The sequence below is a fragment of the Alosa alosa genome, chromosome 20 (assembly GCF_017589495.1).
Source record: "Alosa alosa isolate M-15738 ecotype Scorff River chromosome 20, AALO_Geno_1.1, whole genome shotgun sequence".
Classification (NCBI taxonomy): Eukaryota; Metazoa; Chordata; class Actinopteri; order Clupeiformes; family Clupeidae; genus Alosa; species Alosa alosa.
This window is the reverse complement of record NC_063208.1, coordinates 21,824,390-21,846,885: the sequence shown is the minus strand read 5'-3', so window position 1 is coordinate 21,846,885 and position 22,496 is coordinate 21,824,390. Positions and strand designations below refer to the sequence as shown.

At 42.8% G+C, this 22,496-nt stretch overlaps 1 protein-coding gene across 1 annotated transcript; it reads left to right on the top strand.

The window, feature by feature from the left end:
* Nucleotides 1-576: 576 nt before the first annotated feature.
* med30 (mediator complex subunit 30) lies at nt 577-20,262 on the top strand. Its single transcript, XM_048230059.1, has 5 exons — nt 577-685; nt 1,465-1,681; nt 3,512-3,670; nt 8,665-8,772; nt 19,059-20,262. Exons 2-5 carry the CDS (start codon nt 1,511-1,513, stop codon nt 19,152-19,154), a joined length of 534 nt encoding a protein of 177 aa, XP_048086016.1. The 5' UTR covers nt 577-685; nt 1,465-1,510; the 3' UTR covers nt 19,155-20,262.
* Nucleotides 20,263-22,496: the final 2,234 nt, after the last annotated feature.

Below are 22,496 nucleotides of genomic sequence, written 5' to 3'. Positions count from 1 at the left end.
GTAACTTCATGAGCTGAAAAAAGTGATTTCGCTACCACCCCTGCACTGCCATCGTGATTTTTCTAGTACTAGGGGTGTATACCTTGCCAAAAATCACTATGAGACTTAGTCCCCCCAGATGATACCGATGGCCCAAATTTGGGGCCCTGGCTCATGGACTATTACAAGTTTCTTCAACATTTCTGGTAGGCTTCTGAATAATTTCAGAATGACATACATTAGACAGAATGTCAGACAGAGGCCAAGCTGTGAGAACTTGAAGTCACCGGAAAGAAGGACTACCTTTTCCAGTTTGACATGACAAAGAGTCTCAGTTTGGTATAGTGGACGCTAGGTGGAGCCAGAGACTTTATAAGGGAAAGTCATTTACTTGACGCGGTATTGGGCCACCACATTTTCTCTATTTATTCGTATTTTACGTTTTATGAAACCACTCAAGTGGTGACGATAGTTTTTAATCGGATACCTTTTCTTTTCTTTTACCGATAACAACACAATTACAAAAGTACAACACTGTATTTTTATATTATCAAGAACCGATGGTATTATAGTGCGCTTGTTTTACACACTATACGGCTAACATTTGTATCGCGAGGTTTCCTTGAGACAGCTGAACACATTAGAAGCAAAAGAAGAATGTCATTTTAACAAATGAAACAGAACTGAGGGGGAAAAATCTTCAAAGGTTGGTTAATCTCCGTTGCACTCTTACTGGATATGAATGGTTGTAGTTTTAAAAGATATCCTGGTGACAGGCTTATGTGAATGAATCCAAACTATAGTAACCGTCATCTCTGCAAATGTGCAGACAACATAATACCGTTAACTAGCCAGCAAGGATAACATAGCTAGCTAGACAGTTTGTTACGTGGTTGACAGACAGTAACGAATTAATTTAAGTTATCAAGCCAGTTGGCACGATAATTATCCAAGCCGTTACCATTAGATGCAGTCAAGTAAAGTTCATAGCCCAATTTACTCTATAAACTGTCAACGTGACCTAGATCAACGTGACCATGCGTAGCATTAGCTGATGTTTGTTAACTTCACGTTACAGTCTGGTATTGTAAACATTGTTAGACGCATGGTATTGTCAACACTGTTAGATTACGTTAACTTGAATTAAGTTCACTAACGCCAAGTTTTGTAGCTAACGTTCACTAACGCCAAGTTTTGAGCTTACACCCTATGTTGGTATTGGCATTGGCATATGGACTGTACGGTACAGTAATTCAACTCAAGACTCAGCTCTGCTAACGTAAGTTACATGCTAGGTGTTGCCAGCGTGGATGTTGATGCTGACTGTGATGTCTTGGCTGCACTCTGTCAGTCCGAGTAGACCTGGTGGGTTATACAAACTGATAAGTAGGCTTAAATAACTAATCGGTATCAATGAAATTCGCTCTGTCAAGACCGATTATTCACATGACGCGTCTCTTTCTTTACCTTATCGTTTTTATATAGGCATGCGACAGTGTGCATCCGCCAGTAATCCAGTTTCTCTGTCTCCATGACAACGCCTCCTCTTGCCGCCGGCGGCATGACATCTCAGTTCCCCGGGCAACAGGCGCAGGCTGCCCGAGATGTTAACACAGCATCCCTCTGTCGCATCGGTCAGGAGACGGTGCAGGACATCGTTTTAAGGACCATGGAGATTTTTCAGCTGCTGAGAAACATGCAGGTGACCCCACCCCATCATGGCTATCAAGAGCCAAATTAGATTACCAAGTCTGGAAATGTCACAGCCTACCACAGTTACCACAAGTCAAGACTCCTCAATGTATTTTGCGCTTTAGGAACTGAGAGGGCTAATTTTCTTACAAAAGCTATGGATTTTTGATTATACTGAACATCACATTATGAGACCTGTTAGAGTTGATCTGTTGCAGTTGTTGCAAATATTCTTGTACAGGCCATAGTTCTGACCAAACTGGGTTATTGCAATGCATTGTTAGCTGACCTACCTGCTTGCGTAGTGAGACCATTGCATGATTCAGAATGCAGCGGCACGTCTAGTCTTTAATCAGCCAAAAAAGACACATGAAACTCCTCGGTTGATTACTCTTCATTGGCTTCCTGTTGCAGCCAGAATTCATCCAGCCAGCCTCTTAAGACTGATCTGTTTACCTTGTTTCTAAGTAGGGCTAATTCATTTTTCCTTATAGAGTCGCAGTTTTTCATTTAAATTTTATTCAGTCTGTTGATAATATTGGTGTTTTTAGAATATTTGATTTCACTATAAACTGTTAATGTCATTGTAAGTCGCTTGGGTGAAAAGTATCTGCTAAATACCATAAACATAAACATCTGTAGTCAGGAATAGGGTTGGGCACCAAAACTATGGCATCGGTGCTGACGCAAATGATAGTAACAACATCGAATAACGGTGCCACTTCAATCTCTGGCATTTTCTTTTTAAATATGAGGCATCACTGCACATCATGCACCATCTCAAAGGTATTGCTCTGATAGCACCACATCCTATACAGTTAGCTAACATAAACACTTCAAGATGAATTTGCTTAAAGCAGAGGGGTATTACACATAGGCTAGTAGACTGTGTTTGACAGCTCGTGTGAGCCCATGCCATGTAGTCTACTTTAAAAGCACAAGCTCTAGTCAAAATCTAGCAATAACTATGCACAAGCAAAAGGCTATGAAACAACATCAACAGCCTAGTTTACATACAAAGCTTGCAAATGCACTAACTGACTTTTATCAGCAAAGTTGTAATGTGAAAACTTCTGCACTAGGCTACATAGTGACATTATGACATTCATCTTTCATTTGCATGAGGCCCATACAGCATCACAATGAATTTGAAGATCATGCTAAAAGTTTTCTTGTAAAAATATTAATATGCAGGTTACAAACATACCTCTACTTTGATATTCTGGAGCTGTCAAAGAGGCTACGGAACCACCACTGCATGTTATTGATAATTAAGCTGCTCTGAGAGGAGGTAGCCTAATGTTAGAGCATAGTTGCAAAGTTAAAAGGCCTACTAGCACTGTGAATCAAAACATTCCCAACACAGGCATATGGGATATGTTTTAATTAGGCTGCAATTGCTGACGTCCATGACCAGTATATAACTTGGCAGGGCCATGGCAAGCTGTTTTAACATTTAACGGTATGGCAAGCCATCTGCAATTAGAATAATGCCTAGAAGCAATGAAACTACAGGTATTAATAATACATTGAATACAGTTCAATTTCATGTTCAAATTTGTCTTATCAATCAAAAATCAATTTTATGCTCAAATGATACCTACCTGGCATCAATGTTTTTGGCAGCGTTAGGGTCTTTTATAAAAGCTTGAGGCACCAAACAAGCACGGACCCTAAGTTACTGGTTTGGGCATTTCTGACCGGAAATGTAAATGTACAAATTCACACTTAGCCGCTGGGTTAAATCTTACTCTGCATTAAGGATGATGTCTCCAGGAGAAGGAGTTCAATTCCATTCAGTGTACATGAAAGGTTGCGTCTTCTCTCTCTTTGCCCTAAGCTGCCGAATGGGGTGACATACCACCCCACCACGCACCAGGACCGACTGGGCAAGCTGCAGGAGCACCTGCGCATGCTCTCCGTACTCTTCCGCAAGCTGCGGCTGGTCTACGACAAGTGCATCGAGAACTGTGCTGGCCTGGAACCTGTACCCCCAGAGGTGAGCAATGGTTGTGTTGGAGTGTGCCTGCCTGCCGGCCTGCATGCATGCCTGTGTGTGCTAATTTGTAGTTGGAGTGTTACAGCTAGAACCTCATCAGCACATAGATACTCTAGGTTTTTCTTTGAAAGTTTATTTCCATGGTTTCTGTCTGCCTGTTTTGTTTTGCGCACATGTCAGCAAGAAGTCTCACTAAGGATAATCCTCAAAGTAGAAAGCCTGGCAGTAAGAGTGCTATCTCTTTGGGTTTTTTGTTGTGCATAGTCAAATAAAACACAAAATGAAAATGGAACTAACATAGCAAAGGTAAAAGCTGGGTCGCAAACACATTTTGACATAATCTGTATAATGCTCAATTACCTGGATTATGGTGAAACCGAGAAATAGAGTGGAGTTCACAATGTGAAAGTTGTGCTGTGCTCCTATGAATACAGATAACATGGTAACAGCATCCTGCTGCTGAGGCAGACGGAAAACAGTATCCAGCTGTGTGTGTGTGTGTGAGAGAGCGCGAGCGAGTGAGAGTGTGTAAAAGTGAGAGAGTGTGTACGTGCGAAGGGGTGGCTGTGCGAGTATTTGTGTGTGTGTTATCCAGTAAGTGTGTGAGGGGAGAGGATAATGAGAATGTTGTTTGGTTTCATGTATGTAGGTTATTTCCACTGGGAGACGGTGGTGAGAAGAAGCTGGCTGAAAAATCCTGTTTTTTCGCCCCTCTCCCCTTCTCATCTTCCCCATCTCATCCCCGCCAGATACACGACTGCCTGCTTGTCAGGACCACGTTGCGGGAATCTCCATCACAGATGATGAAGTGCACAATTTAATTGCCCGGCGCATTTCACCGCTCCCAGTGTTTCCTCCCAATTTACTGACACCAGTTCCCCAGTCATGTAGGTTGTCTGATGAAAGCACTCGGCACCCAGGTGACCTGTACCATTGCTCACATGCTGTCTCTGGCTCCTCTAATTACTGAGCAGAACGAACGTGTGAGCCACCAGCCCCATAAGGAGAATGGTCCGTAATGACCGGAGCTCGGAAATCACAAACAAAACGGTCGACCTGCTGCTCATGCTGTGCCCCTTCTTTAAATTGGTCTGGGCTGGGTGTATTTTCTAAAAGCGTTAAATAGTTAGTGTTTTTAAATTACAGACTGTCATTTTGAATATTCTCTTCCTTAGTTACTGTGGTAGTTGCTCAATGATCCTTCCAGGAAACTCAAGTCTAGGAGGAGGCTTCACTTTACTGTTTGTAGTAGAAAGTGACATGTAGAAAGAGAGAACGCTGGTTGCCTTACTTAGCTGTGAACACTCTGAGATGCTTGGTGGGTGAACAGCAGGAGATGTTCACTGGGGATACGGATGCTGGTCCAACTAGCAGCCTAAGTTATGAATTGTCAAGTCGATAAATTGTAAATTCTGTAGTCCGGGTCAGACCCAAACATGGACAGCTACATTGCATTGTAGTCTAGCACGTCTTTACTAGTGGCAACTTCTGGTGTTTGTAAGGTTTTTGCTCTCATGCCTTTTCAGTAGTTGGATTGCTTGTTTTTTTGACTACACACATCCCTAATGCTGCTTTTAGGCACCTGCAGAAAGGAGCCTTAATGGTATCAGTCTGGGGAGACACAGGTGCATGTGGCACAGCTGTTGTATAAATCAGTAATGCGTGAGGTATCTCTATGGGGTGACACTACTGCACAGGTGACTAGGAATAATTCTCAGTGTATGTATATCCATTTCCATTGTGTTACACATTTCATCTCCACCTCCAGATCTATTTTTTTATTCACCAAACAAAAGCAATATGGGAGGAAAACTGCCAAATGCTGGTGCTAGTTATGGAACCTTCCAGTTTCACTGCACTTCATTGTTGCTGCTGCTTTGGCAGAGTTTGTGGAACTCCTTTACATTTTCTGTCCTATTCGTGCATAAATCCAGAGATGGTGGGGCTGCTGCTGCTGCTGCTGCTGATGTTTACATTGGCTTCCTGCTGCCGTCTGACATTCAGGTGTGCTCTCTCTCTCTCTCCGTCTCTCGCGCACTGGAGATGGAATAATTGATTCTGTCAGCGCTGGCTCACGGCTGGCTCATTAAGGCGGCAGTCGGGAGAGAGGGGGAACAGCTGGCGGAGCGGTGCCGACGTCAGCGCTTTTTCCGAGCGGGGAAGGCTGAGCGCGCTGGGGCCTCCTCAGCAAGCTGGAATTTCCTGCGCTGCATGCGGCCATGTCATTTCATTTCAGTTCATTTCAATTGCTCTTGGTTTGCTCTCTCTTGCCATCCCCCCTTCTCTTTCTCACTCTCTATGTCTGCATTTCTCTCTCTCTCCCCCACTGTTGTCGCTCTCTCTCTGTCTCTCTCTCTCTCTCTCTCTCCCTCTCTCTCTCTTTCTCCCCTGCCTGCTGTCGCTGTTTCTGTGGCATATTCATCTTTGTCAGGCCGACAGGAAACCGCATCTCTCCCTCAGCATCATGCCTATAAGCTACACGTCTCCATAACCCCCCCCGTCTGCTGCCAAGAGCGGCCTTCTACCTTCGTCCTCCCCTTGGCCACAGAGCTTCCACTGAAGCTGCGAGTCTTCATAAAGCCGCCACCCGATAAGCTTCAGCAGCAGCCCTTTTATAACCATCTCGCATATAGCCATATATTTTATTGACTTGTAGTCTTAATGTATTTTCTTCTCTCAAACTCGCTCGTTATTCACAGTGTTGCCTGTTTGCCAGGGGGTGAGTCATAGCTTTGCGGAGCGCACACTGGCAGATGAATGTAAGGCTGAGTGAAATGAATGTTGCTGGCGGATTATATATGCCCAGTTGGCATTGGTCGGCGAGGCTACTTGCCCCTGCCCGTGGTTTTGCCGTCAGTCCAGTCAAGCGCATGAGTCAACTTCCTGGATTGCTTTTCGGAGCCCTGACGCACGGCGACAGAACTTTGCCAAGCCGGGCTTCAAGTGCAACCAGAGCTCCCAGTTGGCATGTTGCGAGATGATGCAGTGACTTCAAACAAACTTGGCTCCCGCACCACCCACCCAGCCCGTTTTTATTTTGTAAGCGCAACAAAAATGTTTCATTTGGTGGACATCTGGAGAACATCTTTGGATGATGGATGGTTTTGTGTATTATGACACATCCTCTTCATCCAGAGCAGTGGTCCCCAAACTACGGCCGGCCCGCGGGCCGGATACGGCCCGCCACCTCATTTTGGGTGGCCCCCCAAAAAACATGTCTGTGTTATATAGCATCTGGCCCACACGATAGTACGACATCGTCAAACTATAACCTCCGTAATTTCCCCCATTCATTCTCTATGGCGAGTCTTAACAGTACACGTGTAATACTCTTTTTGTCCACTGGTGGTTTTGGCGCTGTTTCACATTTACCATCGAAAACAGAATAAGATGTAGGCTTACCTACAAACAATGTAAGAGGCCTATGCTGACTGCATCAGTGCTAAAAGTATTCTAAACGTTTATCAAATGAATTGTTAATAACTAACTAACTTCTATTCAAGTCATATTTCTGGGACTTCCTGGGATAATTATTTCTATTTTTTTATTCACTCGTTCAAATTTTCTTCCAAATTCACAATTCACAAAGTTCTTATCAGGTGAGTGAAAGTTTGAATGGTGGTCATTCGAACATGAAGTGCTGTTTTTGCCAGCACTTCATAAAACTCTCATAGTTTGAGAACTTTAAATTATTTGTAGAATATTGCTTGTTCACAACTTGAGACTCAAAGTTCACACATTTTAAATAAAATATACTTTTGGGACTCCCTGCTAATACTTTTGGAAATGCTAAAGTCTTTTTTAGTATTATTTCATTTGAGCTACATTTTACACTGATATGGCATGATTGCAATATAAACACAGCTAACAATGGTATTAAATTGCAGTAGCCTATGATTAAATGTAATGGAATATTCAACTAAGGTAGACTGTTGTTGTTCACAGCACTAAGCTATTTAGTTACGGATATACTCCGAGTCTCTGGCCCTCTCTTAGAGCCAGGCATAGTAAGCTGGCCCTCAGAAGAAAAAGTTTGGGGACCACTGATCCAGAGTGACCAACTTCAGGACTTAGCAGCGACGGTCTTTCCTCACCCTCCTCTCATTACACCAGCAGGTGTCAGTGTGTCAGTACAATTCTTACTTGGGCTTGGATGTGGTGTGTGTGTGTGTGTGTGTGTGTGTGTGTGTGTGTGTGTGTGTGTGTGTGTGTGTGTGTGTGTGTGTGTGTGTGTGTGTGTGTGTGTGTGTGTGTGTGTGTGTGTGTGTGTGTGTGTGTGTGTGTGTGTGTGTGTGTGTGTATGTGTATGAGGGATGGAGAAAGGGGCTGGAGTGAGTCCAGACAAATTCATCAAACTACTGCTTTTCCGCCCAAACAGCATATCAGGAAATGGTGCAAAACAACACCTTCAGATTTCTCTCTCTCTCTCTCTCTCCCACTCTCTCTCCCACTCTACCTCCCTGAATAATAATGTGTTCCCATTAACATCAATGCAAAGGGAAGATGGCAACATCCTCGCGTGTCATATCGCATTGTCAGTTGTGTCATGTCAAAGTCAAACTCAGAGTCTGAGTCCCCACCGAGGTGATTTGACAGTGTTGAGAAAGAAAGCCCTTTGTGGTTGAATTTAACTGTGTCATCAGGGATAAATTATTCCTCGGCCCTACCCTCTCTCCTCCTCCATTTTGAGCCACCATGACCGGTGCTCATAATAAGGTCGTTTTCTTTATAGGTAGGAGGCTGATGAATGGCCAGGCGATATCTCTAGCCACCACCACTACACAGACACAGACACAGACACAGACACAGACACAGACACAGACACAGACACAGACACAGACACAGACACAGACACAGACACAGACACAGACACAGACACAGACACAGACACAGACACAGACACAGACACAGACACACTCTCTCCTACCTCAGCCCTGATATGTGTCAGCCTGCAGATGAAGTCTCACTCCACCCTCCCCCTTTCCTTTCCACAGCAACTCATTCCGTACGTGGAGGATGACGGCTCCAAGCTTGATGAGCGATCAGCCAATCAGACGCGTGCAGCCAGCGAGGAGAGGAGGGAGGTCCTGGAGGTCAACAAGGTGAGTGCGCTCTGACCTCTGTGGAGTGGTGCTCTGTGTGTTAACCTGGGATGTGGAGGCCTGCTGTGGCTGTTCTGATCAGCTAAAGGGAGTCGGGATTGTGGTACATTATTGGAATAGAGTAAGGCTACTTTTTAAGTCACATAGTCCTGTAGTTTAACAACTTTGTTAAACTGTTCCTGGTATGCTTTCTCTATTTCTCCATTCTCTTCTTTGTCATCTTCTCTCTCTTTTGATTCCTTTCCTTATGTTTTTCTCTCTCTCTCTCTCTCTCTCACTCCCCCACACACACACACACACACACACACACACACACAGTCTCTGCTTGTGATCTGCATCCTTCTGTCTCTCAATACCTCTAATTCACACGCACCCAGCTGACACAATCTCTCTCACACACAAACACACACACACACACACACGTTTTTTTGCCTGCAATCTTCATCTTGTCTCTTACTGCCTCTACCTTACACGCACACAGCTGACACAATCTTTCTCTCTCTCTCACACACACACACACACACACACAGTCATGCCATGCTGATGTCTCTTCAGTTCCGCTGGGCTGCTGGCTGTCCGGGCTGTCCAGCTGCTCCCGACTGCTCGAGTGAAGGCCAATATGTTCGGGGAATCAAATCCAGTTAGCCCGGCAGGCGCGCAGCCACGCATGTGGAATGCGCTGAACAGATGTTCCGGCAGCTTCTCTGCATCTGTCCGCACCGGCAGCATCAACAGCAGCAGCAGGAGCAGCGGCACTGACTGCACAGTGCACACCTCTCGTCAGGCAGACCTGAGCAAATAATCTGCTCTGAGGGCGAGCTGGAAGAGAGTCGTGCTGAATGAGAGGAAGGGCCGTGGTGGACACGATGGAAATGGTTGGGATGAGGGAGGTGTTTGTTTTCGTTTTTGGCCTTGCGTCTGGGGAGAATCAGATCCCGTTTGTAGGACACACACCAGACTGCTTTTGTGTTGGTTCAAACCATGGCACATTCGGCAGTAATGCCATTATTTGGAATAATTCACTCTCTGTTTTGCTCTTAAGTGATTTTGTTGCTGCAAAGACCACAGTGTCTGTGTTAAAAGGAGTCTTTCTTTTCGCTCTGAAGACCTTCTACACAATCTATCAGGTCACCTAATTGTTTCCATGAGGACTGCCATTGCCTCCCTAATTCTGTGATTGCAGTGAAATGCTACTTGGTAATCAAGCTACTAGTGAAAACCCTTAGGCTTGAATGTGACCTTCTCCAGTCAGAACAGTGCCTCCTCTGTTCGAGAGTGACACAGAAAAGGTATTTGAACACATCAGGCTAATGTCAGCAAAGTCATTCCAGAAGAATGTGATGGTTTGGTCTTCAGTCCCTGCTTGAGGTTTATTATCTAATTTTCCAAGGACAAGAGCTACAGTATGCAATCTTTTCTGTGCTCCCTCACTTCATCTATCTCTCTCGCTGTCTTTTTTGCTCCTCCATCTCATCTCTTTCTCTGAGATGGACCGTCCCCAAGGATCCCCCAATCAGATGTGAGAGGCCATCCACAGTGCATCCTCAGTAGTCCGCTGTCACCACTAGGCCTGCTCTTTGATTTAATAGCAGCCTAAGTGTGAATAAATTCCTGTCACAGCCCATTAAGAAGGCCTTGGAGAGATCTTGGCTGTTATTAATTCTCCACAGCTCTCGTCCCTCTCCCTCTCTCTCTCCCTCTCTCTCTCTCTCTCTCTCTCTCCTCCTCACTCCCTCGCTGTCTCGCTACTTGTTCGCTCCATCCCTGCCCCCACCCCACCTCACTCCACCCCGTTCCACAACCACCACCACCTCCTCTCCCGCCCTGCTCGCTATTTATTAATACCCTGTTAATTACCGCATCTGTCCTCTTCATTCCAATGAGAGAGAAAACGGGGAGAAAAAAGAATGTTAATGGTAATTTCAAAATTGAGCCTCTCCAGAATTGTGGATGCATGCATAATGAATTTTGCCAGCCAGCTAGTGTTGCGGCTTGGCCCTTATCTGAGGTGCGAAGGACCCTAAGGTCCGGGCCGGCGGGCTCTGTGCCAGCCCCGGCGCGCCGTGGTAAATAAACAAGCTGACCGTGCCGCGGTAATGAGACTCTGAGAAACACACACACACACACACACACAAACACACACATGCAGTTTTGTGCACCGCATCTTACAAATACATAGACATGTGCCATTATTAACATACCCAGCCAGACACTTCATTGCATCCTTTACACATAAACATATATAGGCTATACACAAGAACAAGCTGTGTGTTGGTCTCTTGCGTCATTAGCCCATGTAGCCCATTAGAGTGTTTTGCTCAACAGAACCCTTTAATTGGAACACAGAGGGTCAGAGGCGAAAGAACATGGCATGTTTAGAGGTTGGAGTGGGGTGGGCTGGGGGGCTGGGGGTGTGTTGTCGGTTCATCTAGGGAGCAATTTCCAGATCGAGAACACACTTCTTGGCCAAGTAGCGTCCAGAGTGGAGTTAATTTCAAACCGTGTTTTCATTGTTGTGCTGTGTTCCGGGTTTATGCAGACGCCCACTCTCTCCAGGGTCAGCTAATGGCAGGGAAGACGAGGCTAAAATACCATTTAATTGCCTAGTCAGGAGCTCAAGTTGCGTTAGGGTAGGAAACAACACCATCATTGGACCAGTGGTGATGTTTCCACCTGTTAATGACCAGCAGAAAGACGGAGAGAGAGAATTCGAGAGATGTAGTGTCTGTGTGATCTGAGACAGCGGCAGGGTGAGTGTATAGCGCACCAGCAGGCAAGGTTGGTGGAGCTTCTGGGTCTGAAGTGCGATCAAAACAAGAACTCCGCTGGCTCGTTTGGCAACCCCTACAGCTCTGTGGGGTCCTCGGGGCAGGAACAGAGTGAAAAAAATCGCTGGCTTGTTTGAGACTTTAAAGACAAATTACTCAGCCTTTCATCTTCTAAGACATCCCAAACCTTGCTTTTTTTGTAAGTCATCTTCAGCATGATTTTTTGCATGCTGCCATTGAACTGATGATCGGACCTAGATGCTGTAAAGTCCTGACAGCCAAGACAAAGATGAAAGGCCTCTCTCTCCCTCCTACCTCTCCTCCATCTCTTATTTTCTGTCACTACCTGTCTTTCTCTCTCTTCACTGTTTCCTCCAGCACCTCTCAACCTCTCCCATGGTCTACCTCCAAACCTCACCCACGTTTTTGCTCTCCACTATTACTACCTGCGCACCTACCAATTTGAGATCCATCTCAGTATTTGTGACGATTTGACTGGGAGTCAAAATGTGGATTCTTGAAAAGAAGATCTTGAGTGCTTCGCGTTCAGAGCCTCCCTTTAAGTGGAAGTGACGGCGTATGAAATTCAGCTGTATTGCTGCAAATGAAATGTAACAGAATTGACTGTTTTTCCTTGGCCGCCTGTCACGAGTGTCAGTCTCTTCAGAAGTCAATGCAGCTGTTTTATCACAAAGACGAGTGGAAAGAAAACAGCCCTCTCAAATGGAATTGGAAAGGTATTGATTTCATTGATTAGCTCATCCATCTACCTTAAGCTGTCGTCTCAGTCGTCTCAGAATAGCAATGAAAATTGCTATTCTGGTTCTTCCCTCATTCTCCTGTACTTGACTTTTGCTCTTTTACCCTGACCCTCAGAGCTTGTTGACCTTGCTCCATGGTATAAATCAGATTGCTGCTGCAGGGGGAATAAAATGGCCTAATGTTCAGCAGATGTCATGAATCTCTTTCCATCAATCGAGGAGTGCTTCGTTTCTGCCCTTCGGGACATGTCTGTTTGATCTTACCTTGTCCTAGTTGAAATCCTAAACGTCGCTTTGAAGATTTCATGAACTTCTGAACTTGGGTATATCCCTTTTTTAAAAGTTACAAAAAGATAGATGGGAGAAGATGTTAAGAGAAAGTAACTTCTGTTGAAAGCTTGGGGTGTTTTCATTCTTCTTCCAGTGTTCTCTTTTATCTGACAAGACATGTTGTGTCATAGGTTATAAAATAAGTGAAGGCCCATGTTCCAGCTGAGCCATTTCCATGATTTCTTTTGCACTTGTAACCCAATGAATTGCCACTTCCCATTATGATGCGCAATAATTCCCTGGTAGCCCCTACATGCGTGCACGAGACAAATGTTAAAAAACAACAACAGAAAACCGGTAAATGAAGAAGAAGTAGCACTACGTCTGATGAGAGACGGAGAGAAAGATTGAGAAGAATTAAAATACGGACAACTTCGAAATCATAATAGATACTTGGAACTACGGACACTTGGACACGAACATTGGAAAACAATATAAAGATCCTCTTCCCCGGCACAAAGCTTTGATGATCTCTTCCCTTTGAAAAGAAAGAAGAAAGAAGACTTGTCCCTTGTATTTTGTACATGGTACTGGACTCCTGACTGGTTTTTGTTGTACCCCGAACAAACCCCGTTGCCTTGCCCTGGAACTCTTGGATACCTTCTGGATTTCCCTCATCGTCCTGGATTCACCATCATCACCATCTACATCAACTTGCCCCTTCCTTTTGGACTGCCTGTTAGGCTACACATCCCCTTACTCTTGTGATTGTGGTAGGATCTGGACATTGCACTTTGCACAAGTTGGACTGAACCATTTCCCCTTTTCATTTATTTTCTTTTCTTTATTATTTTCTTGAGTGCACTCACATTTTGTTTTGGGTTGGGTTTTATTGTGTTTAATTTATAGTATATAATAATATTGGATAATAAATATAAGACAAGATATTAGGTAATATAGTATAAGGTTAGGATAATATATTAAAAGTATTTTAAAAAGGAAAATACAATTAGACTTAGATATTAAATAGAACAAAAATATAAAGTAGTACATGGATATATAAATACAATAAATAGAATATTAGAATAGAACAATAAAATATAAAATAGCATAATAGAATAGTAAACAGATATAACATAATACATCTCTTTTAATATTAATATCGAAATAACTTAAACTGAATTGAATGACTTTGACCTGTGAAATAAACTATATATTTTTATTATAAACTTTATCCACAGGTGCGTGTGTTGTCTTTGGGGTGAGTACTAGAATCTGGTCTAGTAAAAACCTAAACCAATCTCCACTGAACTTAGACTATAGACTGTCCCTCCACAAGTATAGGCCATTACCCTGTCGTGCAGGTTACACACTCATGAATTTCAGTCAAAGGTACCAGTTCCAATAAAGATCATGTCTTATCCTGCAACATTTTATTATACTTGACTATATTTGTATGTTGACAATTCTGCTCTCTCTAGTGAACCTCAGTCTTCAGATTTAGGATTAGATATATCATGTGTTGTTCATGGACAAAACCATGAAACTATGAGTCACCAATTGGCCATGAAGCCATGAGGAACTCAGTTCAATCTCTAGGCAACTCTTCATTTGTCCTAACACTCGGTTTCCTTCCCAGAAATCATCTGGGCTCTTGGGAGAGTTATGGATTTGAAAAGCATATAGCTGACATACAATCACTGTAAACATGGTAACAAAGACGCTAACCGAGAATGATCAATATCATTCATCCCGATGAAAGCCACACGGAGAGGGAGTTCACATGAGCCCTGAACAAGAATCAATGAGCGCATTCTGCTTAGGCAACTACTTTTTGCACTGAGATTAAATGGAGATGAATGTAGCTTCAGAGCATTCATCTCCAGAGGTGGGTTTATTTGGCTGCTGCTGTGAAAGTTAGTGGTGTTGTTATTGTTGTTGCTACAGTGATCTTTTATCATTTTCAAACATGCTGTGCTACAATCACTCTGTCAATGTTATCTTTACCTTTGACATCGTATGATATTACTGGCTGTGATGGTTTATATGGTAACGATGCACCATGAATTGGCTACAAATATATAAACACGTGAAAATTACAACTGGTTGAGAAAAAAAAATGAATTGCGAACTTCATAGTTTTTTCATTGTAGAGCTTTGTGCAACTACCAAACACAACACTATTCTGTTAAAATGTACGCTGTCCGCCAGTAAGCACACAGTGCACACAGGGTGTACAACAACACCTAGGTTATACTATCAGCATAATGTGTGCTGTCATGAATAAATAATAAGAAATACAATATTTTTTTCTTTTTATATCAGTAGTTTTATATAATAATAATAATAAATATTATAATACAAGCTACATAGCTCAATATGCCCCAACCTCGCGATCAGACACCTTAACTAACATATTTCTTGCGGGAAACACTGACTGCAGCTTATTCAACTAAAACAATTGAGAAAATCGCATTGTGAACTTAAATCATGAAACGAATCTTGAGTTGAGTGTATGATTTACATACCTAGTAAAATTATGAGTAAGTGAACCCATTTCTATTTTTCATTGTTGCCATTTATTTTTTGTCCACTAGTTCATATGTTGCGCAACAGAAAATCCTCACAGTCACACATGCAAAAATCAGTCACAATTCTGGATTTTTGACACCGCAGCATTTGCTGCAACAATACAATGTCCAGCATCATAAAGCCACCTGGTGACGCAGTGAATTTAAAGATTTTGGTTCAGCATTTTGTTCTTGTTTTTCAAGAGCCTTTCTTTTTTCAGCAGAAAGAAGCCTCTGGTTTCCCACAAAGGTGAAAATATCAGCAACGTAGGGAAACACACCTTCCCCCCCACGTACAGTCTTTACACCTCAAACACCTATTACACAACAGTGTCACCAGCTCCACAAGAACTCGCTATTCTGCGCTATTTTGAGATGGACTCCCAACATAGCCTGTGATATGCCAGAGACAGACTACGCTGGGAGGAAAGACGGAAAGGAAAGCCTCTCGACTTTGGGGTTGGGGATGCGGTGTTATCACATCCATGCACTTCCATACCCCAGCAGGACTCCAATTACCAGCGTGTGATGGACCAAGCCTGGGAGGTGGCGCAAGTGATAGAATCCACCAGGCGGAGACGAAGCCAAGCCAACTCGTCTCGCTCGGTCTCTTCACCGCCCACCCGAAAATTCTGTCGTGGTGGTGACAGCTAGTGACGGATGATCGAGGAGGCGCTACAGCGGTATTATAAGAACCCCCACACACACACACACCCTAACACACACACACACACACACCCCTCCGTCTTTGCATCTGCCTAATCCTTTTGCTGCACATGCAGACGCTTACACTTGTAATTCTGAGCCATATCCGCTGGAAGAAAAGAGGCGATTTGAGTTGCAGTGACAGGGCGGATTAGCCGAGCCTAAATCCAAAGTGAAGCACTGCTTTTACCGCTAAAAGTTTACAGCCCGAAAACCTTTTTGACAGTCACACCTGTTTTGGACAGTCAGTTCCAATCTTATAGAAGGTTTTTCTGCATATTGGAAATGGGCATGGTTTGACTTGTCGCAACAAATCTGCTGTATTGATTACAAAAAAACAGCATCTGCACACCTATACTACATAACCAGTCAATCAATTTTCCAGTGCTACGTGGTCCTAAGCAAATGCGCAATAAACCAAGGATTTGACATTTGGCATCCGCCAGGGAATCGTAACTGTCAGACAGATGTGTTCAGTGTCGGATGGATGTCTCATCACAGGCCACAAGCCACGCTGCTGCTTTAGCTTCTAAAAACGAGCCTTTGGAGGCAAGCAGGGATGTCTTGCTCACAGAGCCGAAGTGCAAATCTCTAGCTCTGCTCTGTCAGTCACTCGACCAGACCGGCTGTTTTTGGCAGGGCTGAAAGAACCAGAATTTTAATAGGAAGCCAGTGGATCAAAAAAAGCTCCTCCCTGCCCACATTACCGAGGACCGCTCTTTTCTTTTGATGTATTTCTTTCCTTGTTTGAGTCACAGAGAAGAAAAGAGCAGGTAGAAGAAGAGATGAGTCTCCCTTGTTCAGCCCTAGCTTGGTTTTCCTATGACAAACTGTCCCCCATTGAAGTTATCAAAGCTCGTTAGCATTTTCCTTTCTTCTTTTTTTTGGCTAAGGTCTTGAGGAAATATCCATGTTGATGACTCAGGCAATTTGTTCAAAGTCTGTTTCTGTTGAAAGATCCTGTCTGCATTGGTTGTGCTTGTACATGTCGATTGAGGATGCTTGACTCTTGAATGTTGAAACTTGATTGGAAACTTGATTTGTGCCAGAATACTCTGAAATCCTTAACACAAGAATGTTTGGCTCTGGTGACTGTGCACATGTTGGAATGTTATTTTTACCAGACAACTGTAAAATGTCTCATCATTTTCACCCAGACGGCAGGGGTAAAAAAAACTGTGACTGAAATGGCTGTCTGCCTGTCTTTTCTCTTGCTCTGTTTCTTACTTTCTCTTTTAATCTTTAAGTTTTTCTTTTTTAAATCCATCTCAGACACTCTCTCTTTCTCTGCGGTTCTCTATCTCACTTTACCCTTCTAATGAGAAGAGTCTACAGTGCCCTCATCACATGTCCATCTGACTCAATTGGTGAGTCAAGCCGAGAAAGAGGAATCTGACAACCATGCTTTCAAATCCCAAGGAACCGACAAGTATTGCATTACTTCCTTCCTTACTCAGCCGTTGCAAAATAGGAAGATATATTAAGTAAAATTCGTCATACAATTTTGCCAGTTCAATTGAATATACATTACCCTAGATATTATTAATATCCCCCAGGATAGTTGTATATTATTTCTGCATATCTGAGGTTATTAGTTAAAAATCTTTAAAATCATCTTTAAAATACATCCGTTGGGGCCACCAGCAGGATGAAAACAAAAGCTGAGGTGCCTTGCATGCAGATGTGTGGTTGCAAAACCGGGATGGCAGGATTGGAGGGCAAAGCGCTCTGAAAGGTCAAGCCAAAGACCATTGGTTGGCTGCACAGACGTGCAGACCCCTCTGGACTGTCATCTTGCTTGCCGAATGGGCACGCTAAAGTTCAGGCTCTGTTTGCACCCTACAATCACTGTGACTTCGAGATGCCTGCCTCTTCAAATGCACTGCTAACAGAAAGTGACTTCGAGATGCCTGCCTCTTCAAATACACTGCTAGCAGAAAGTGACTTAGAGATGCCTGCCTCTTCAAATACACTGCTAACAGAAAGCACTTTCTTAACTCTTGCTGTGCTACTCTTCAAGTGAGTGAGTTATTGACTGTGTTGGCAAAATGGCTAGTCACAAAAAAATCCTCATCTTTTTTTTTTTTTTTAATCAAACTTTTAGAAGTAAAACTAGCAACCTCAGTGAGATTTAAGTAACTCTTACAATCATTCATCCGCCCACACTCTCCTCCACTTCTCCTCAACCTTCCTCTTCACCCCACAGCTGTGTTTGCCTCTGCATCCTTAATAGGAAAGATAAAGCAGGAAAGATAATTTATTTTCAGGTGTGTGTGCGAGCGAACCCCCTGGAGAGACGCGCCAGAACGATCCCAAAACGTTCCGATGCCTCCAAGGGGTCAGCTAAAAGGCACGCATTAAGGGGACCATGAAATTGATTGTAGGAATTGTTATCTGTGCCGCAAAATGGCTCGTAATTAGTCACGCTTAAAGGAATGTGACAGAGTCAGGAATGGAGCTTGAATGGATTTTCAATATGGTGGCACAGTGCCTCGTCACACGGGGGGTGGAGGGGCTGATTTCAAGGCCGAATTGCAGGCTTCCAGCCAGCTACTGATGGATTTCCCAAAGCAAGGGAGTGAATCGTGCTGATATGGCCATGAACTATTAGCGTATCTTCTGATAAATGTGTTGCATATTAGCGAAAGACTTAGTCACACATCAGTTGACATCTGAACTGAAATGTCAGCAGGCGTAACAGAAAACACTACTGAAATATTATCATTTTAAACATTTAGGATCGAACACAAAGTTGGACGGCATCCAATCCCAAATGGCCTCCAAATTTAATTTGCCTTTTAGAAGTTGGGCGGCTTCTAAGAGCCGTTTGCTCAAGATCATAGGTGATGGGCTAATTGGCGACTGTCAGCACATCTAAGAACTTCATCAACAAAGAGTAGGGGCATGTGACGGCACCTTCTGGCCCAGTTCTCTTCAGTGCTGACAACCCTAAAAAGGGAAAACAAAAGCAGGATTGCTGGGACTTTCTCTTTTTTCCCCATCCCTTAAAGAAAACATGAAATAAAAACATGAAATAAAGCTCCCCTCGTCTGCTGGCGCATACTGAACACTTTGATTCCACCTTTCGCGAGTCAGAGACATGTGGGCACAGCCGACATGCTCTAACCACTTAAGGGAAAGCACTAGTCCACACATTTAGTGGCGGCCTCCAAGCAGCACTATCTGATGCCCCTTTCCTTTCTCATTTGCAGAAGCTCCGACAGAAGAATCAGCAACTCAAGCAGATAATGGACCAACTCAGGAACCTCATCTGGGAGATCAACTCGATGCTTGCTGTGAGAAGCTAAAATCTCATCTCTCTCTCTCTCTCACACTCTCTCTCTCTCTCTCTCTCTCTCTCTCTCTCTCTCTCTCTCTCTCTCTCTCTCTCTCTCTCTCTCTCTCTCTCTCTCACTCACTCACTCACACACACACACACACACACACTCTCTCTTTCTTCCTCATTCTCTTTTACTCTGAAGATAGCTGCTGTATTTTTCAAAGGGGAAAAAAGGTTCATCTAATTGAGCTAAAACTACCTTGTTCTAACCATGCAAAGAAACGAACTCACGGTAGAGATTAGACTTCTACCATGTGGAAGAGAGAGGATAATAATGGAAAATGGGGGAAGAAGTAGAGATTGTAAAGAAGATAAGGATAACTAGAGCTTACACAGACCAGAATAGTTAAATGAGGGTGACACCTGGGGTTGAAGTTGGTATGATACGAAAGCAACCTGTATTTATTTATCCCTGGAAACTGAGTGATTTATGTAGTGGTATATTTAAAAGAAAACAATTATTTAATGTAGAGGTATTTCATATCTTTAAAATAATGAGTTAAAATAGATTGTGAATTATGCATCTGTTACATTTTAAATATCACCAACACAATGGAGTTGTAGCTAAGAAGTAACAAGATTTTTTTCACAGAGAAGGATGGTGTGTGTTATTTGTTGTGTGTGCCTGTTTATTGCCACAAGTCAGTAGCAGGCCATCAAGTGGATTTACTGTTTTCTATTTTCTAGCTGTCTAAACCTCTTAAATGTCTTAAATCCTGCTATGATTTTAATGCAATGCTTCTCTCTATTATTTATATCTGTTTGGGAACCTCATAATACAATAGCTTTTCTAAAGGGGAAACTCAGCTTTGGCTGGCACTTAAGGATAGCTCTTACAACAGGGGAAACTGTCTGTAATAGTCCTCAACATCCCACAAAGGCCCTCACGCCATATTTCAGTCTAGGGGAACAGATATGTCTTTGATATGAATGAAGGGGCAGATTTGAACAAGTGTGGCTTGTGTTCTGTCCATGCTCCTCATTAAGCAAATCGGCGTGGCTAAAAAGACTACCCTCTCGATGCCTTTGTGGTATTATGCAAACTGTTGGTGAAATAAATACAGACTGTAAAATGAGTTGTTTGGACGGTTTCTTCCTTTTTTGCCAAAGATAACAGCACTGAAATTTGAACATTTGTGACTAACACAAATCAAACCTGTGTGTTCTGTGAGCGATCAAATTCAGGATTGACTCAAAGAACTGAAGCAACCACTGCAGCACAGCATGATGTCCAGATCTCTAATTAAGGTGTTGTTAAGGGATTGAGTTGTAATGGATGTGTTTTTTCTAAAATTTGAAAGCCAATATACTTTCCATAATTCCATATTCTTGTTTTAGTTAAACTTGACAAGAGTCCAATAATTTGTCACGACCCCTTGATTACTTTGTCTAAAGCATCATCCCTATAATGGGCAACCAACAACAATCAAATACTGAATTAGGTATGGAATGAGTGCAAAGAAAAAGATCACATTGTCACCTTAACATACACCATCAAATATGACTTTATTTCATTTATATATAAATCATTCATACAAAATTGACATTTTTCTATTTCTTTTATTACCTCTATAAAAAAGTAATTTGTTAATTCCCGGTAGTTCAGGGAAGAGGGTGTGCAGGAGGGAACAAGTAAACAAAACAAAAATCTGAGAATGTTTATAAATAATTGCAAAGTCATGCAGGTCAGGGATATCTTCAGCACAATCTCCAAAGTCTAGGTGACATTTGATCTTTGAGGTCACCTATGACTGCAGTGGGATTCCAGTGTTTGACAAGGTAAAACCGACTGATATGGGCTATGCTCTCATCTATAGGCCTCCCAGCTGAGGCACCATCACTATTCCTAATTCTGTCACAAGGCACAATCAAGAGATGGCACATGCTCAAACGATGAAATGCGTCAGATGAGATCAAACCTCTATATGCTCCTTGCAGAGAGGAAATGTCTTGCTAACTAGAATTGTGAGTCATGGTAGACTGTTAAAGATATTTTTGATGGGTTCCTTTTAGTTAAAAGTGGGTATTTTGAAGAGCCTGTGGAGAGCTCTATACAGGGGTTGCACCTAGTCAACCCACGCAAAACATTCAGCCAGATTATATTTGTTTTTCCCCTTCAACAGAAAACCCAACGTTAAAGCAGACAGAAGTGTCTTTGGTGGTTTTTAAAAAAGAATCTTGTCTGAGAGCAGCAGCATTCAAACCATCAGTTACATATGAATGGCTTTGTCGCATCACAACGGTAGCACTGAACTGGGGCACAAAGAAAAGAAAAGTGACATTAAGCTCAAAGGACTGAAATGTCTCGTCTTTTTTTTTTTTGTTTAATTAAATGGGCAGACGTAGAAAAAAACAAAAACTGCATTGGCACCAGCATTGGTATTAAAAAATAGACAAATACACAAATGTACATCTTTCAACAAAATATTTTTTTTACACTTTACAGATGTCATCCTGTCATAAGATATGCAGAATGCACATGGTACTGCAGATGGTTTTCTTGGTGCGCTGTGAAAAATAAATACACAGGATATGTACAATGAAACTCTGGATTACATATGAAACTGTGTGGCCAGGTATTTCCATCACAAGACAGTTTCAGCCCAACGCAATTGCAGAGGCTCGATATCTCGATACACTTGCACTAGATAGTCAACTGAACTTCAGTTTCAGCTGCGAGTCAGTATATTACGCTGATTACCATTTATTTTCATCAGGATTATGGTCTCACTGGGTCTTCAATAGAAAACCCAATAGCTCAACACTCCCAATAAAGTCAGGCATACAAGCTCTAGCATCAGCTGTCTGATATTGACTGATTTAAAGGAGTTGAACTTTGGTGGCCAAATAAGTTTGCTGTATCAGAGAGGCTTTCCTCGCAAAGTTTCAGCCTATGCCTGAAATAACCTGTGTGAAAATAATTGATAAAGTCAGCATTAATATTAATCAAACATTGCATTTCATTGAGTGTAAATGTGAGATACATCAAAGTACACATCCGACCAATGTAGTGTAAACCTTTTTTTGTCCTACTCACAGTTTCAACATGGACCTAACAGGTCAAGTGTTACCAGTAAGAACTAGTAGTAAGAACACTTCCAACATCATATCTTTTGATCTTCTGCAGGCAATGAAACAAACGTCTTTGTCCAGAATCCAAAACGGTAGTGTTACAATGCACACACTGGTCACACTGGTTTGATGGCTACACAGTTAGATATGGCTAGCTCTTAGTTTTTTCCCCATGTTGTTCCCAATTAGGATACAAGATACTGCTAATGTAACAATGGCTCACAGCTGGCACTACTAA